This window comes from Sylvia atricapilla, chromosome 8 (assembly GCF_009819655.1).
Source record: "Sylvia atricapilla isolate bSylAtr1 chromosome 8, bSylAtr1.pri, whole genome shotgun sequence".
Lineage (NCBI taxonomy): Eukaryota > Metazoa > Chordata > Aves > Passeriformes > Sylviidae > Sylvia > Sylvia atricapilla.
Window position 1 is genome coordinate 24,660,630 of NC_089147.1, and position 16,295 is coordinate 24,676,924.

Genomic DNA, 16,295 nt, shown 5'->3' on the forward strand with positions numbered 1-16,295 from the left:
ATCATTTTTACAATGATGGTTCTTAAGTTTAGAAAATCTGTGCAAACAGAAGGAAAATCACAACACGTGAAAGTCAAGGGATGACTTTGATAAACTTATTGGATACATCAACAAAACAGCCATTGATATCTCTGCTCCAGTAATCCAATCTAACTTAGCTGAAATCTGGTTTTGGAAATTGAGACACCGTGGTGAATGAACAGTGTTTTCCAACACCATTAGTTCGTACAGCCTGTGCCTAACGCCCTCACCTGTAAACGCACCTTATGGACTGACATGCCCCGCAGCTGGCCCGGAGTGAGCCGTGCTGATGCTCAGTGCCTCAATGCCCAGTTCTGGGAATGCTGCAGCCCTTTCCCGGGGCACCTGCCCCGCAAGCCCCCGCTCGGTGCCGCGCCCCGGGATGCTCCGGCGGGCCCGGGACGCGCCCCAGCGCCACGGCCTCGCTCCCCTTCGCAGGCCAGGCGGGATTTCCCTCCCGCCGCCTTCCCGCACGGCTGTCAGCCTCCTCCCTGCCCGGCCAAGGCAGCCGCCTCTCGCTTCTTTTCCCTCCCCATTTATTCTAGGGAGCGCAGTTTCCGCGGTGAAGGGAACCCGTTCCACGCACCCCGCGGCTTCCGAACGATCTCTCTCCCTCCCTCTCCCTCCCCGGCCCGCGCCGCTCCTTACGCCGAGGAGGATATTGCCGAAGATGATGGCCACCATCCAGATGAACCGGGAGCGCTGGAAGTAGCAGCTGCCATCGCGGCCCCGCTCCGCCGCCATCCCGCCGGGCCGTGCTGTGAGCCGGGGCCGCGCTGTGAGCCGGGGCCGCGCTGTGAGCCGGGGCCGCGCTGTGAGGCCGGGGCCGCGCTCTCTGAGCCGGGGCCGCGCTCCCTGAGCCGGGGCCGCGCTGTGAGCCGGGGCTGTGCCGCCGCCGCTAAGGCCGGGCCGAGGGGGGCGGCGCTCCGCGGCGGGAGGCGGTGCGGCCCACCCTGGGGCGGGCACTGCCCTGGACCCGCCATCGCCCGCCCCGCTGGGACCGAGGGTCGGCCCCTGCGCTGGGACTCTACAAGCCCAGGCTGGGGGCAGAGTGGCTGGGAAGTGACCCAGCAGAGAAAGAGCGGGAGCGCTGGTCGACATGGCTGAACATGTGCCCACCTTGCCGGGAAGGCCAGTGCCATCCTGGCCCGGATCAGCCATAGTGTGGCCAGCAGGACCAGGCAAGGGATCATCCGCCTGTGCTTGGCACTGGTGAGGCCACTCCTCGAGTGCTGTGTCCAGTTTGGGGACCCTCAGTTTAGGAAGGATGTCGAGCTGCTGGAAGGTGTCCAGAGAAGGGCAGCGAGGCTGGTGAAGGGTCTAGAACACAAGCACTGTGAGGAGCAGCTGAGGGAGCTGGGATTGTTTAGCCTGGGGAAAAGGAGCCTCCGGGGAAACCTTATCACTGTGTACAACTGCCTGAAAGGAGGCTGTAGCCAGGCGGGAATCGGTCCCTTGTCCCAGGCAGCCAGTGGCAGGACAAAACGGCATAGTCCAGAACCGCACGAGGGGAAGTTTGGGGTGATTAACCATTAGAATGGTCTGCCCAGGGAGGTGGTGGTGTCACTGTCCCTGGAGGTGTTTAAGAAAAGACTGGATGTGGCACTCAGTGCCATGGTCTAAGTTGACAAGGTGGTATTTGTTCATAGATTGGACTCGATGGTCTCAGAGGTCTTTTCCAACCTAATCGATTGTGCGATTCTGTACCGAGGGCAGCGTGGACCAGCACAGAAGCTGGAGCGAGCCTTTCAACTCGACCCCTCGCTGCTTTACCGCAGCGCCCTCCTCCGGGGCGAGAAAACGCAGGAAGGGGCCTGAGGCAGCCGCGGCCCCGGGGCGGCCGTGCCGCCGGGCCCGGAGCGCCCTCTCGCGGCTGCGGGCGGAGGCGCTGCCGCCGTGTCCCCGGGCCGCCGGAGGGCGCGGGGCTGTCCCTGCCGCAGCGCACGGCCATCGCAGGGACACACACAGCTACTGACCTCCCTGCCGCTGAGCAGTCCAGCCCTTGTCTAGAACGGTACAGAGCACCTTCCCTTTTGTAAACTAGCGATTGTAAACGGATTAAGTCCAGCGTTTTCTATTCTGTGCGCTTTTGGGAACGTGGTCTCGGTGGTGAGTCACTAGGGCCTTGGGACAGCTGCTCAGGGGTAGAAATGTTCAGAGGTGGGTTGGGCGGGTTTACGCTTTCCTTTGAGCTTTGCTACCTGTTTGCTTGGCATGACTGACAGTGTAGACACACTGTAAAATAGTGACTGTGCTCTTCTCTCTCCTTGCCTGAAGGCCAAACACGCTGCTCTGTTGAATATGTGTTAATGACATGCCTGTGCTTTCCCCGCCCCGCCTTTTCTTTTTTTTTTCCCTTCATTTTTCTGGGGTGTTCTTTGAGAACACAGCGGAGTTTGGTAAAAAAAATTTCTGCTGTGGTAAAACTGTTGCTGGGAATCCATTCGACAAAACCCAGTGAGGTTGGCTATGTGCAATTACAACTGATCAAAAAACTTTGCTGTGTTGCTTTGCTGATGCAGGAGAGAAGAGTGCGTGGCCCCATTTACGTCTAAGAATCCGGGAGAATTTTCTAAAATTAAACTTTTTGTGGTTGTTTTTTTTTTTTCCCTCGGGTTGGTTTGGTGTTTTGTAGCCCATTAATTAATTTCTTCCTCTTTCATCATTCTACACAGCTGCTTCTCTCTGCCTGTAGTGCAGTGTCCGAAGCTGGCGCTGAGCGGCTGAGCTGGGCCGAGCTTTGCGGTGGGAGAGCCTGGGGCTGCCGGCACAAGCACAGCCCGCCTGCCCCGCAGCAGCACCGTCACGGAGGGTCACAGCAGTGCCCAGGTATGCGGGAATGCCGTCAAAAAGCAGCTGGGCGCTGACGGGATGGACGGGCTGCTGCGCCGCGGTGACTGCAGAGGGCGGTGGATGCACAGCGAAGGCGCGGGCTGCTGCCGCTGCGTTTGCCTTGTTACACTGCCCTTGGTGGCCAGGAGGGGTCAGCCACGCTGTCGTGTCACCCGTACTGCCACACTCCAGCCAGGACCGCCCGCGCTGTGACATCGTGGGCACACGACAGGGAGCTGGCTTACTTTTCTTTCTCCGTTGCCAAAAATAGTTGATTCTCTTTTTATTAAGTGATATTCTTCCAGCTTCATGTGTGGCAGCAGCCCTCACTCGCTGCCAGCCCTGGTGACTGTCATGGGTAGCTTTGCCAGCCCTGGGCATCTCAACAGCCTTGGACCTGAATGTGAAATAGCTCATGAAGACAACTCCCTCCTCAGACCTTTTCTGGGGGCTGGACATTCAGAGATTCCATTTCTAATCCAAGACAGCGTCTTTGACCTGACTTTTTAAAACAGGCTGTTTCTCTTGACAAAGAGAGGCGTCTTTAGAGTATTTAAGAATCTGAATATAGTTCCATTTATATAAAGCCAGAAGACCTGTAGCATCATCTAGTCTGGCCAGCACATGCCATTAAATATTATCTTGTCCCTCTGAAGAGAGGTCAGTGACTTGCATTTGCTTACAGGATACCTTTCAAGGGGCATTTTGTCTTTGAAGGTGTCATAAAACAGAAAGTCCACAGCTTTCGGTGGTTAATCTTTCTTGTGTTTTTTAGGTGTTGTTAGATACACTTGATGACTAATTTTGAGGGAGTCATTTCCCAGAGCAGCTGAAAAGCTTGCTCTATCAGATTTTGTGAAGGTTTGCAATTCTGCCCTCATATTTTTGACAGATTAGTTATCTTTGTGGCTTCAGCATTGAAAATGTTATTTGTCAGTGAATTGCATTTATTGACAAGTATAATCTAAACTAGAAACAACAAATCCCAAACACTGTTATGTGAATTATTGAAAAAATGCAGAATAAATTCACTTTGCCGAGTTTACAGGAAATAAAACTATTTCACCACAACTTCTGAGGTTTCTACTTTGATTTCCTTTCCTTTTATCCTAATCAGTGCCAAAAAGAGAGTGAATGACGTGCTGTAATGAATTGGCAGCTCTCAGCAGCATGCCACAGCCCAGAACACCACCAAGGCCTAGTGCAGACAGCAGGCAGCTCTGGCCACGCTTACCAAAGCCAGATTTAGAGTTGTAGATTGGAACACACACGTCAGTTGTGACAGGACTGTCACAGCTCCCTGTCCTTTCTCAGGCCGTTCCTGTGCTGGAGAACATGCAGATAATGGGAGGGAGCAATCAGCAAACTGCCAGCCCCATGGCAGGGCTCTGCAAGCCCTGGAGAGGATGAGCTAACCCAGCTTCACCCTGCTGCAGGCTGCACAGATTGCTGAACTCAGTCTGTTTTGAGGTCATAGAAAACAGGAACAGCATGATCTTTTTTAAAAAGTTGGAAAGGAAAAAAAGCATTTTAAAAGTATATTCCCTCATAATTGCACACAAAGTTTTTTTTTTCTTGCATTTGTGTTACTTGGTTTAGATTTCAAATTAGGTTGGTATTAAACACTCATGTATTTATTAAGAATCTAAAACTGAAAGAGATGTTCTTTATGAAATCAACAGGTCAAAGTAACCACATAGTACCATGAGGATGGGACATAAGATCCTCTTTGAGATTTCAAAGACAGCTATATTAATTTTTAATTTTTTTTTTTTTTCACTGAAGCTGTGTCCAGAGGGGTCCCAAAGTCTCCACAGTGACTGGATGTGTACTGAAACAACCAGCTGGACCTGTGCATTCTTTCTGCTTAGTCTCTGAGTCAGAGCTGGCTCATTTCACATGCTGTTATATCAATAGATCACGCTCTTCAATTTTCAAATACTAAAGTTCCTGTTGTATCTACTAGTGGAGGAAAATGTTCCCTCTTCAGTTTAGAAACATTTGCTATCTCTAACTTAGAGATATTGGCTATCTCACTTCCATCGGGAAGTACAAAGGGTATTTGCCAGGTAGTCGGCCTCTTTTGTTTGGTGTTCTAGGTGGATGCCAGAGAATAGATAGAGACACGTTAGCTCTTCTCTGTCGTTTAAAATTCCTTTTAAAAAAAAGAAGGAGGGGGAAGGAGGATAGTCAAATTCAGAACAAATTTTATGGCATGAGTCATCATGCTAGAGTCAGGGATGTGACTTGTTTAAACAGCAACTTTCTGTACAAGTAAGGATTTAGGGACTGGGCTTTTCTTAGGAAGTTATTTGGAAATAAACTGGAGCCAATTTTCAAGTGGATTTGAAGCTGGTATAAAAGAGGTAGGATGCATTCAGGGAAAGTTACCTAAAGAAAAACAATTATCAACAGGACTTTTTTTTTTTAATCAGAGCTAAACGGCACAATGCTATAATTAAACCACTGCAAGCAGTGTCTGGTTCCTAATGTAGCTAGTTAATCTAACTATTCCCCTGCCACTTTTAATTTTTAATGGAGATTTAGAATTGTATCACCTTAATCTTTTAGTTCTAAGATGAGAGAAGCTAAGGAAAATACAGTCTTTTAAAATATTTCATGTTGCAGTTTGACAAGCATTACATTTTTGGGGTTAGTGGACAAGATTTTCAGCTGATTCCCATACCTACAGGAAATGCTGAGTGTAATGAGATGTGCATAAGAAGTAACAATGTGCTATAGTAATTGTTTGTTGCTATAGTGAATAGTCATTGCAGCTTGAAGTGAGTAAACCTTTGCATAGATCTGTTGTATCCTTCTCATTTGTCATTGGTTTCCTTGGGTGCTTGATAAAACTGCTTCTCTTCTATCGCATCTTAAACACAATTATGAGCATAATTCAAGTCTTGGAGATTGCCAGCTATGAAGGTCCCAGCTAAATACTTTATTCTTTGTAAAGACTAAGAACTAGGTAACATCTTTTCAGTTATAAACGTTTGGAATTCTCATTGATTTTACTACAAATGCACTTCAGTTTTGCACTTCAGTTTGTGCACTTCAGAGGTGAATTTATGTCAGAGTTCCATATGCTTTTCCTAACAATATCACTGGGGGAGGTTTCTCTTATTAAAAAGGAAAAGGAAGGTGAAAGAGCCTCCTTTATCATGATGTGCTTCAACCAACACTGCCTTAATAAGCCTTTGTAAAGAGACAGCCTAGGCTCAGCAGTTTGAAGTCCAGGTTGCACAGAGACCTTCAGTTTTCGCCACAGCTGTGCAATTTGCAGTTCTCTTTTTGGTTTAACCCATATCTGCTGGAAGTCATTAACTTGAGTCCTACTAAAAATATTTTGTGGACATCTCTGATGTCTTTTTTTATTACATGAGGTAGCTTTAGAAAATGAAATATTGACAAGTAACATCCATTTGAAATATCAGTTTATGAATGTTGCATTTATGGATTTCGTTGAATTTTAAAAATTGGATATGAACTACAAGTATTTCAGAAGATTTTTTTAAGGTATGGGAGCAAAAAAAGATTCTATGTCATTTGGGGAGGATATTTAATAAAACTGAATGTACTTTGCAAGGATAAATTGTGACTAGACAGCCTTATTCATATTGGTCATATTGGAAAAACCTGAATAGCTTAGACTATCCAAACTGTATTTCATATAGATCCAAGGCCATGACTCTGCCCATCAGCATCCTACAGCACATACAGTGGTTATAAAAGGATGAAGGAGCAAATCCTCAGCATTTTGATGCCTTGTTCTGTCGTTTAACCACTTCATGACAGTGCATGTGTATTTTAATACATGGTGTTTGGTATCTGGCACTATTTCTTCTTTCTCTTTGAAGGAATTCCTAAGCCTTTATTACTGCTTCCTAGGAAGGACACTGCCTTATGTTGCCAAGTGGTATGGCAGTAAACACAGAGTGCAGTGTTGAGAAAAAGGAAAGGCTTCCATTTAGTTTACTGTTCTTGAGGGTCCACTGGGACCAACTAATGGATCTTTTTTGTGCTTCTCAGCTGATGAACATGTCAATTGATACAGTTTTCTAGTCCTGAGTATTTTTTCCTGTGTGTCAGGAACAGGAACATTGTGATGGAAAAACTGAGTGCAGTAGAAAAAAGGCAGCACAGATCTAGCAAAGAAATGGGGTCACTCACTAGCAGATGGGTGAGATAGATGGGAAGCATGCTTCACTACAGCAGCATGGGTGGGGATGTTATTTGGGAGATGAGGAGGAATAGGATTGACAAGGGAGGGTAGAGCAATAGTTCTCTAAACAGGGAGGACTCCAGACAACTTGTCTCCAGTCCCAGCAGACTAGCCTTAAGGCCAAATTCACTCGTCTTTAGGTGACTAGTTATCATAATCAAGTCCAGCAGACTATGATGTTGAGATTTGTTGTATTTCTGTAGTGTCATGTGAGTGTGCTTAACTCTGTCAGCACAAGAAGAGTCCTTTTCCTAAAGTGTCTGCAGTTCAGGGGTCTGATCCTCTCAGGTGCCAGGAGTCCAGTAGTGCTTCTGGAGGTAATCAGTCACAGGATATACCTGCAGTTACACAAACAGCATGGGTGAGGATGATGACAGACACTTTCTCACAAAGGAAAGGAGACAGGGAAGGAGACACAGAGTACAGGGAGAAGGATTACCATAAAGTAATGTAGCCTGAGAGCCTGACTGTAGTGGGCATGAAATACCACTACATTTAAAGGAAATCGTATTTAGCTCAGTGGTGCTGCAGCAAGTGAGGACTCACCAGATTGAACTGGGCTCAGTAACCCTCTGGAGGCCCAGGCTAGATTTCTGGAGGATGTTTTATCCACAATTTTTTTTTTTTCTTAATGTTTCCTGAGGCAGGATTTTAGTGACCACAGGTTTGCTACTGCATGGCTGTGTGGTTTTTCTGCTGTGTGTTCAAAGGGGTCAGGAATACTGATAATCTATTCATTAGGCTTATTGAACAGGGAAATCCTACTCCAGCCCATTCCTGCACTGTTGCAGACTCTGCCCTGCTGATTTGTCCTTCCCTGTGGTCATCCTAACCCTTTTGCAGGCTGAGCCTGTTCAAACTGCAGATCAGTGTTCTGTGTGGCTGGGGGAGGCAGGTCTGTTCCACAGAACACAGATTTCCCTCCACCAGATCAGGAGACATTGTATTGCACAGGACTGGGGGCACTAATTACCACTTTCCCAGCTATCCTACATCCATCTTATAAGACTTTTTCTACTGCCCAGAAAAAAAAATGAACAGTGTTGGGTACTGCTGGGCTACCACTTCATAAAATACACAATTTTTACAAATACTTTGGCTTCAGTTTTATCTGGGGTCTTTGTTTAAAATTTAAGGCAGCCTTCTCTTTGACAGGGATGACAATTTCTTTCAAGATTGCCACTGCATTCAAAAACTCACCTGTAGGCAGCATAGTGACAGTACAAGTAAGGAACTATTTTTGGGTTTCATAGCAGATTACCATTACAATGCAGAAATGAGATCTTGGAGCTTGATAGATAAATCTATGAGAATGCAAGGTCAGTGAGGGTCAAAACCACAAAGCAAATATCAGCTGTTAGGAAAGCAGACCTGCACATTACCTTCATAATGGTTAAAACACCATGATTCCTCTACATCTTAAATTCTGAGAGTCACTCTGTCATCTTTTTTCACAAAGGGTACAGAATAACCATAACAAGCTCTGGAAAAGACAATGTGAACAATGAAGGCATGGAGCAGTAACCATAGGGGATCTAATCATGGACCAGCTAGCATGAATAAGATGGGATTCTTCAGTATGGAAATTAGGTGGCTGAGGGTAGATAGAGTGAAGGGGTATGATGAAAAAAATGGTCAGTGTGAACTGCTGGAATCAGTGAAGGTCACTCCACGTTCTTGGGTGGCGGCAGCGAGCACCAAATGATTTTAGCAGATTACATGTTCAGAACACAGAAAACCAACTGTGGTTTCACACAACAAGTCCTAGTGAGAGGATGCTCTGGAAACTAAAATTTTACATAAATTCAGAGAAAACCTGAATAAATTCACTAAATAGAAACTCTGGGCTGAAAATGACCGAGGTCTTCATCATAATTTCCAAGTAAAAGTGCCAGTATGTAATTTACTGAGCTGGTTATAGATCACTACCTTCCTATGGCAGGTACCTAGTTTTTGTCATTGGTGAAGAGTTAAATATCAGGTGAGACAGACATTTAATCTTGTAGGTGGAACCTTTTTTATCATTACCCTGGATTTCAGAGCATTACAATCAGTTCCATAGATTACTTAAAGACTTAAAAATATAAGGAATATTGAAGTGTGAGATTATTCCAAGTTATCTCAAACTGGCCAAATGCCTTTTTCACCATGAAATCTATAGATTTTAGTGTGATCTAAGAGCAAGACTGTTATGTCCCAAAAGTGCATGGTGTTTTCAGCAGTATTTTTTACCTCCACGTTCAAGCATTAGAATCGACATTTATTATCAGTAGGAGAAAAGGCTAGAGCAAAGCTCTGGTGTAACAAAGGTGTTTAATGTAAGGGACGGCTCAGTGCAGGTGACAGCTCTCTCAAAAGCCAGTTCTGGACTGGGGAATGAATGCTCTTGAAAAGCAAAGATTGTCAAAAATTTTGCCCTCTTTTTGCTCAAGGTGCAAAATGTGCCTCCATCCTGCTTATCCTGCCCCATGGAACTGGACATGTCTGGACACTGAACTTGCTTTTCAGAGCAAGTGGGGCTGGATGGGCTCCTTTCCCTGAGGAACAGGTGGGAGCACAACCAACTTGTCTGCTCATGTTCTCTGGAGGGTTCCTGGGTGCCCCTGGCCATGACACTACTGCTCATAGTATGAAATCTTTGTGAATGAGAATCCATGGCGCTTTGCTAAATTCCACCATTTTCCATTTGAACATGAACTCTCTTTGCAATTCTCTAGGGTTGCTTTCTGGCATTTTTATTTCAATGATGTAAGAGCTGCCTGTTACTGCCAAGCCCATAATTAAAGCAGTGTTGACTGGAAAGTAATGGGCTGCAAAAGGTGTACCAGAAGATAATTAACGACGCATTCCAGATAAGCGGGGCATGTGCATCCTTTTTATGAGGTGTTAATGTCTGAAGACCCAACTAGTGAAATTGATCTTGGCTTCTTCAGGATGAAAGTTCTGCTCAAACATCAGTAGCATTGTGCTGCCCTAGAAGATGTTTGATGTAGGGATTTCTGAAGGGTGTTTGTCCTAAGACTCCCCAGGCAGGCGCCTGGTGACAGAGCCCTGCTGCACTGGGTGATTCAGCATACCATTCATGCTAGCATGACTTTGGTGCCACCTTTGCGACTCCTGTCATGAGGACAGCTCTGAAGGGAGAGAACAGAGCAGTTTCCAATGCCCTGCATAGGATAGGTGCAAACCCTTTTTCGAGAGACATTTTAAAGAGCCATTTTGAAGAGCACTGTGGCTAGTCCTTGTCTAATAACTGTGTTGTCGCTCCTAAATGCACTTTAGGTACATGCACTTAATTTCCATTCTATTCTCAGCATATCCCACCTGTGATTTGGATTCCTTTGTGGAGACACTTGTATCACAACTGGCATAAAGGAACCTTGGTAGAGTGGGTGTCAACATTTGGACTTTACTTAAATCTACAACAAAATTCCGTGGATTTTTGTGGAAGTCTGAAGATAATCTATCAACCAAAGAGATGCTGTTTTTGTTAAGCATGCTGCTTTGAGTATTCCTGCTTCTTTTTCCCACACTCTTCCCATTTCTCTATTTGTGAAATGAATCAAAAGTAGGGGTCAGAATACTATTTTCCTGATAGAATTCAGAGAGGAGATGCAGTTGTTTTGATTATCACTGGCATGCAACAGCTTGAGGATGCCAAGGGAACATGGGCAGCAAGGGCTGGTCAGTGTTCTTGATGGACTAGTGTATGGTCACACCGCAGCTGTGGCAGAAATTAGTTCTTATGTTAGGCCAAGTCCATATGCCTCAGCAGAAAACGAGGAACAGGAGGGGGAGGAAACGATTGGCATCTTTCTTCCTGGAATCTGATTTTAAAACAAAACTCACAATCTCTATCAATTAGCATTGCAAAGAAAATCTCTGAAAATGAAGGGTGTAAAAGAGGCTGCCTGGCAGAATGCCTCAAACAATAACTCCGGGAAGTGTGAACTGCTCTTTCTATAGCTAGGGGATGTTAACAAAAGCGTGTTCTATTTGAGCCCAGCTAGTAGTGATGGACAGTCAATGTTAGCAAGCAGTGCAAGTCTGTGCAAGCCTCTGCTGGCTCCTTCTTATCACTTCTGCACTGGCTGTGTCTATGTGTTGGAGGAGGTGGTTTCCCTGTTCATTTGAGCTCAGTATTGCAGGCTGCCTACAGGGGCACCTTTATAATTACACAAATTAGCCCCATGTGATGATCTTTTCTAGAAAGAAAACTGATGAAAACTTGAAATCCAAAAAGAAAAATTTAAGCGTTTGTTCTAGCATTCCCTCTGTCCAGACTGAATGAGTAATCTCTCTTTGTACCCTGCAAACATCCTTGGTATCCTTGATCCAGTGTAGCATGTATCCCGTGGACAGTTGTATTGGAATTGCAGAGATGGAAAGGTCATATGCAATTCCATACTTTATTGTGCCTATTCAAATTAAGGGTCCCCTATTCTCTCTTACCCTTTGCCCCTGTGCATCCCTATCCCATGCTGATGCTTGGAAAAAGCTTCCAAAAAACTAAACTGGGAAAAAAAATCATCTGATTTTGAAGAAACAGCTGCATGAGCTTTGCTAGCCAAGAGTGCACTGGAGATGGCTTGTGCAAGACTGTGTGCGAAGCCCTTTGGGGTTATCAAGACAGCTAGTGTTGAACACTGCATGCTTAGAACAAGAATCAATAGCTGAAGGTGAATTTGCTGTAGTGAGCACTGTAAATAAAACTATGCCCCCAAGCTTTATAAGTCTACTTATTGTCTCTGAGCCTTCATCCACCCCTACCTTCATATGTATCTGAATAACAGAAGTTAAATAAACCTGAAGGATTAGAAACACCCCTTGACTCTACCTAGAACTGCTGAACCATTTTCATGCTGAACCTGACATATTTTTTCCTTTCTCCCATATGACAATTTTTGCTTAAATACACATTTTACTGTTTACATGGACAGGAAAAACTCCAAACTATCCTGGAGCTGAAGAGGAGAAAAGAAATCGTGTGGGATGGTTTTGTGCTACGACAGTTCAGGCTTAGGGAGATGCAAAGGTAGAAGTACTGAGAAATTGCTTCAAGCTGTTGTTTCCAGATGTTTTAAACTACTTGTTGCTGTCATCCCTCTGAAATTCTCAATGTCTTCTATGCACTTCTGCTTGAAAATATTATTTAGGTGCAGTGGTTTCTGAGGGCATTTACCTTGCCTTATGGACTGAGCTGCTAAAGGAATCCAGTCTCCGGAGTACTAGACTCACAGGAGCTCACTGTCATCCCTGTGTGGAAGGACATTAATTTTTTGTGAGTGTGTGATGGTGTGTGTAATGTTAAAACCCTTGTGCAGCTCAACCCAGAAGTGGCAGCATGGATGATGGGTGCACTGGTCCCTACAGAATGCAAACAGTGTGTACCAGCTCACACAAAATTTGTCCCTGTACCCTTCAGCTTCACAGCAAGCTGGAGTGGGTCCCAGATTTGAAAAATGAATGGGAACATGTTGAAATGATAAACACATGATGTAATGATGCTACTGTTCTTGAACACCTTCAGTGATAGCCATTAATGGCCTCATTTGACAAATTATTACACTGACTAATTGATTTGCTTCTCTTCTAATATCTAATCCTTTTCAGTGTTGCAACTGTTGCTCCCTGTAAATCCCTTATGTCACTCTTGCCTCTGTTAAATGATATTTCTGGCCACTCTTTTGAATTAATATGTTGTTCATGTTTTCACCTTGGGCTAGCACAGACCTTGCTTGTTCTGTTCCTGACTTGGATGAGCAGAGCTCTGGAGGGAAAAAAAGAAAGCTGCCCCAGGAAAGAAAGACTTTTTGCTGAGCTATTCAGCATGCACTCCGGAGGGAAACTGCTCCGTCTGACCTGGGTGACTCCAGAGTGTGCTGGAGGAGGCTTTGTCCTTTACTGTGAACACTGGGTGTTGATGCAATGTCTAGTAAAGTCACCAGCATTTTGTTTCCTGCAGTAAAGCTGATGAGAAATGTCCCATGGATGGGAATAAGAGCAGAGTAACCAAATGGGGAAAGCAAGGACGTGACACCTGGGTGCAGTAAGAGCTGGGATGGTTTGCCTTTAGGAGAAGTGTGGTGTGGCGGCCTCCTTGCATTGGGGGACCACCAGGTTTCCAGCAGAACTCCAGGCAGTACAGAGAGAAGGGGAGATCCCTCAGGGGGCTGAATCAAAGGTTGAAGATTTCGTCATTAAATTATTCGCTCTCCATTTGGATTAAAGAAAGGTGGATGGGTTGGTGGCAGGGGGGGACACCAGCGGGGACTTCGCTGGGAGACACTTCGGCTCCCTTGGATGGGGCGAGCCCTCATTATGTGTATTTTGGTGATGGGATGACAATGGAGGTGTGGAAGACGGCTCTGAGTCACTCTCAGTGCCCCGGCGGGGCCGGGCCGGGTGGGTGGGGGTCGCTAAGGGCCGGGGTGGAGGGCTCTTAAGGCACGGAGCTGTCAGTGCCGTGCCACTGCCCGCAGACCTCGGCCCGCATGGAGCTCGCCAGTCTGCCCCCCGGCAGCATGGTCCCCGCCAGCCTCCCGTCCGGCAGCCTGGCCCCCAGCCCCGGACCTGCCGGTGAGCCGCGCCGGGCGGGCTGGCGGCGGGGTCTTGTGTGGGTGGTGTTGGTGGCGGTGTTGGCGGTGGTGGTGGCGGTGTTGGTGGCGGTGGTGGTAGCGATGCTGGTGGAGGCGCTGGCGGCGGTGTTGGTGGCGGTGGTGGTAGCGATGCTGGTGGCGGTGGTGGCGGCGTTGGGGCAGGAGGACGCTGCCCGGCCCCGCTGACCGCCGCTCCCCGTTTGTGTCCCCGCAGACGAGCCCCGGGCGCGCCCCGCCGGCCCCAGCTCCTCGGGGCGGGAGGGCGGCCGCCGCAAGAGAACCACCTTCAGCAAGGCGCAGCTGGAGCTGCTGGTCCGCGCCTTCGAGAAGGAGCCGTACCCCGGCATCGCCCTGCGGGAGCAGCTCTCCAGCCTCACCGACATCCCCGAGTCCCGGATCCAGGTGAGAGGGGCGGTCCGGGAGGGAGGACGGGCGGGTGGCGGAGCGGCTTCGCCGGCGTCCTGGGTGCTCAGTCTCTGCTGGTCCCGCAGGTGTGGTTCCAGAACAGGAGAGCTCGGCAGCTAAACCACAAGAAGAGCGAAGCCGCCGCCTGCGCCAGGCCGGGCAAGTCGAAGCCGCCCCGGTGCGCTGGCCAGGAGCGGCTCCCGGCGCAGCACGGCCCGGGGACAGAGCGGAGCCTCCTCTGCCCGCAGCCTGGCCTGCCAGGAGGGAGCCAGAGCTTCGGTGGTCAGCCGCCGTCCTACTCCGGGCAGCTCTACTCAAGGCTCGACATGCATTTCAGGAGCTTGGATAACACTTTTGGAGCGCTGGGTCAGACCCCAGCTGACTTCGGTTCGGACTGTTCGGGAAGAGGGCTCCCGCTCGGTGCGGGAAGCGTGGGGAATGCTCCTCCGTTCTCGCGCCCTGTGCAGCAGGCACAGGAGTACCCGCACCTGAAGAAACTCTTCCCTGAAAGCTTCTACTCAGATGCAGATGTTTTCCAGCCTTGTACAGATCACCAGTACCCAGCAGCTAAAGAGAATATGTACAGGAAGCCTGTCTTAAACTACTTCAATGCTAACCAGGGCCTGGGTGTTGAGAACTGTGTGTATGCCAAGTCAAGCACTTCTCCCTTTGGGAAGGGCTCCACTTTCAGTTGTGATGGGGGGGAACCTGAGCTCGAGCCCGAGCAGATGAGGCACAGTTCACCTCAGCTTGCAGCTAGTAATGCTAGTCCTCCTTTGGTATTTTCAAAGCATGAAGGCGGGTATCAAAGTACACTTGCCACTCAGTTCTATGGGCAGCAACTGCTGGAGACAGTAAATGACTATGACCCTCACTGGCTGGGCATGAGAAATGAAATTCTGGGAACAGGGTTAGATTTTCTATTTGAGAGTGAGGAAAATGCAGAGCAAGGTCTGACAAAAAGTTACCTTTCTCCTTTTGGTGGCCAGAATCCAGTTTGTCATTTGGGTCAGACATGAAACGGGCAGTGGGTCCACTTGCCTGATGGAAAATAAATATGATTTTTTTCCTCAATTGACAATGTTGTCTGAAGTGGCTAGAGGTTTTGCAGGTTTAAGTGCAGAGTGCTTGCTCTCAGTTCTGTGCCCTGTCTGGAAGGGAAAGAAAGATAAACCATGTTAGCAAGGGCTACCTGCTGAATCTGAGCTGCCTCCCCACCCCAAGCAATCTTTCCCCAGCTGCGTGCAGTGTTCCTCCACGTGTTTGGTTATGGGCAGCCTAACATTAACCTGCATGCTCAGACTGACCTTCACAAGTGTGTCAGTACTGAAGAGCTCTCTGTGTTCAGACTGTGCTGGGTTAATTCTGCCAGGAGGCTTAGCACTATGGTGTTGCTTTTGTGGCCTTACTGCACTGATCTTCATTGCTATTCTGGTCATAATTCACTTATTTAAACTTAAGGAATCTTAGATAACAGACTTATTTATAGCTTTTAGTTGAGAAAGTATTAACACAAGAGGGGTAAAAGCATGGGAAAAGCAGCCTTGATGGTAGCAGGGGACATCTCACTGGGTGTGTTTGCATTTTAGGTGTGTTCCTGATAAAAGAACACTAGTGGTCTTTTTCTGGGTACTCTATAATATATAGTGTTTTCATTTAAAAATGACCACAGCCTTTTAAAGGGCAATATTTTTGTAATTTTCTTTTGTGTAATTTGTTTGCAAATTGTGGTTTTTTTTAAATAGTGATTGCCTATTTACGAAATCAAGTTTTTACTTTCATGAAGTTGTAGAATTGCACTCAGAGGAAAAATGTGTTTCATCTTTGCATTTTACACTGACCCTATTTTTAGAATTCTCAAGATCCACGGTTGTGGATCCACAGGAATCATGGAAAGGTTCTTCATGGGTACCTCTGGAGAACTGCCATGGATGTGTGTTCAAGCAGTATTAGGCCCAGGATGCTGAAATCTCTACATGCAGATATTGTTTGTGTTTAAAATGGGGCTCTGGAATATTTTAAAGTATGCTTAGATTGTAATACATTTATTAACTCAATTATTTTGTTTATAGAACAAGAGAAACAATGAGAATAAAACTTAATCACAGACCATACTTTTATTAATAAAATTTATGTCCCTGAACAAACCGTCTATGGAGGTGTGTACACAAGAAGTCCAGAAATTCGTCCTGACTTTTGCCAGTAATTTTTAG

At 47.0% G+C, this 16,295-nt stretch overlaps 2 protein-coding genes across 3 annotated transcripts in view; one reads left to right on the forward strand and one right to left on the reverse strand.

Moving 5' to 3' along the window:
• Nucleotides 1-790, reverse strand: part of TMEM254 (transmembrane protein 254) — a 76,603-nt gene extending 75,813 nt beyond the window's left edge. For both annotated transcript variants that reach the window (XR_010744132.1, XM_066324144.1), the window contains exon 1: nt 670-790. Coding sequence is in view for 1 of the 2 variants with exons in the window: in XM_066324144.1 (XP_066180241.1) it covers nt 670-765 (96 nt within the window). In the remaining variant the exon portion in view is untranslated. The remainder of the gene's footprint in view (nt 1-669) is intronic.
• A 12,782-nt stretch (nt 791-13,572) lies between these two features.
• Nucleotides 13,573-15,776, forward strand: LOC136364572 (uncharacterized). The gene is made up of 3 exons (XM_066324524.1): nt 13,573-13,800; nt 13,897-14,079; nt 14,169-15,776. The coding sequence occupies exons 1-3, from the start codon at nt 13,573-13,575 to the stop codon at nt 15,099-15,101; spliced, it is 1,344 nt and encodes a 447-aa protein (XP_066180621.1). The 3' UTR covers nt 15,102-15,776.
• The last annotated feature ends 519 nt before the right edge of the window (nt 15,777-16,295 follow it).

Bases quoted from the DNA above. Each gene is read 5' to 3' on its own strand.
- LOC136364572 (XM_066324524.1), top strand. From the start codon at position 13,573: ATGGAGCTCGCCAGTCTGCCCCCCGGCAGCATGGTCCCCGCCAGCCTC. The intron at 13,801-13,896 runs GTAGCGATGCTG...CCCGCAGACGAG, and splicing joins CGGTGTTGGTGGCGGTGGTG to CCCCGGGCGCGCCCCGCCGG. The intron at 14,080-14,168 runs GTGAGAGGGGCG...CTGGTCCCGCAG, and splicing joins TCCCCGAGTCCCGGATCCAG to GTGTGGTTCCAGAACAGGAG.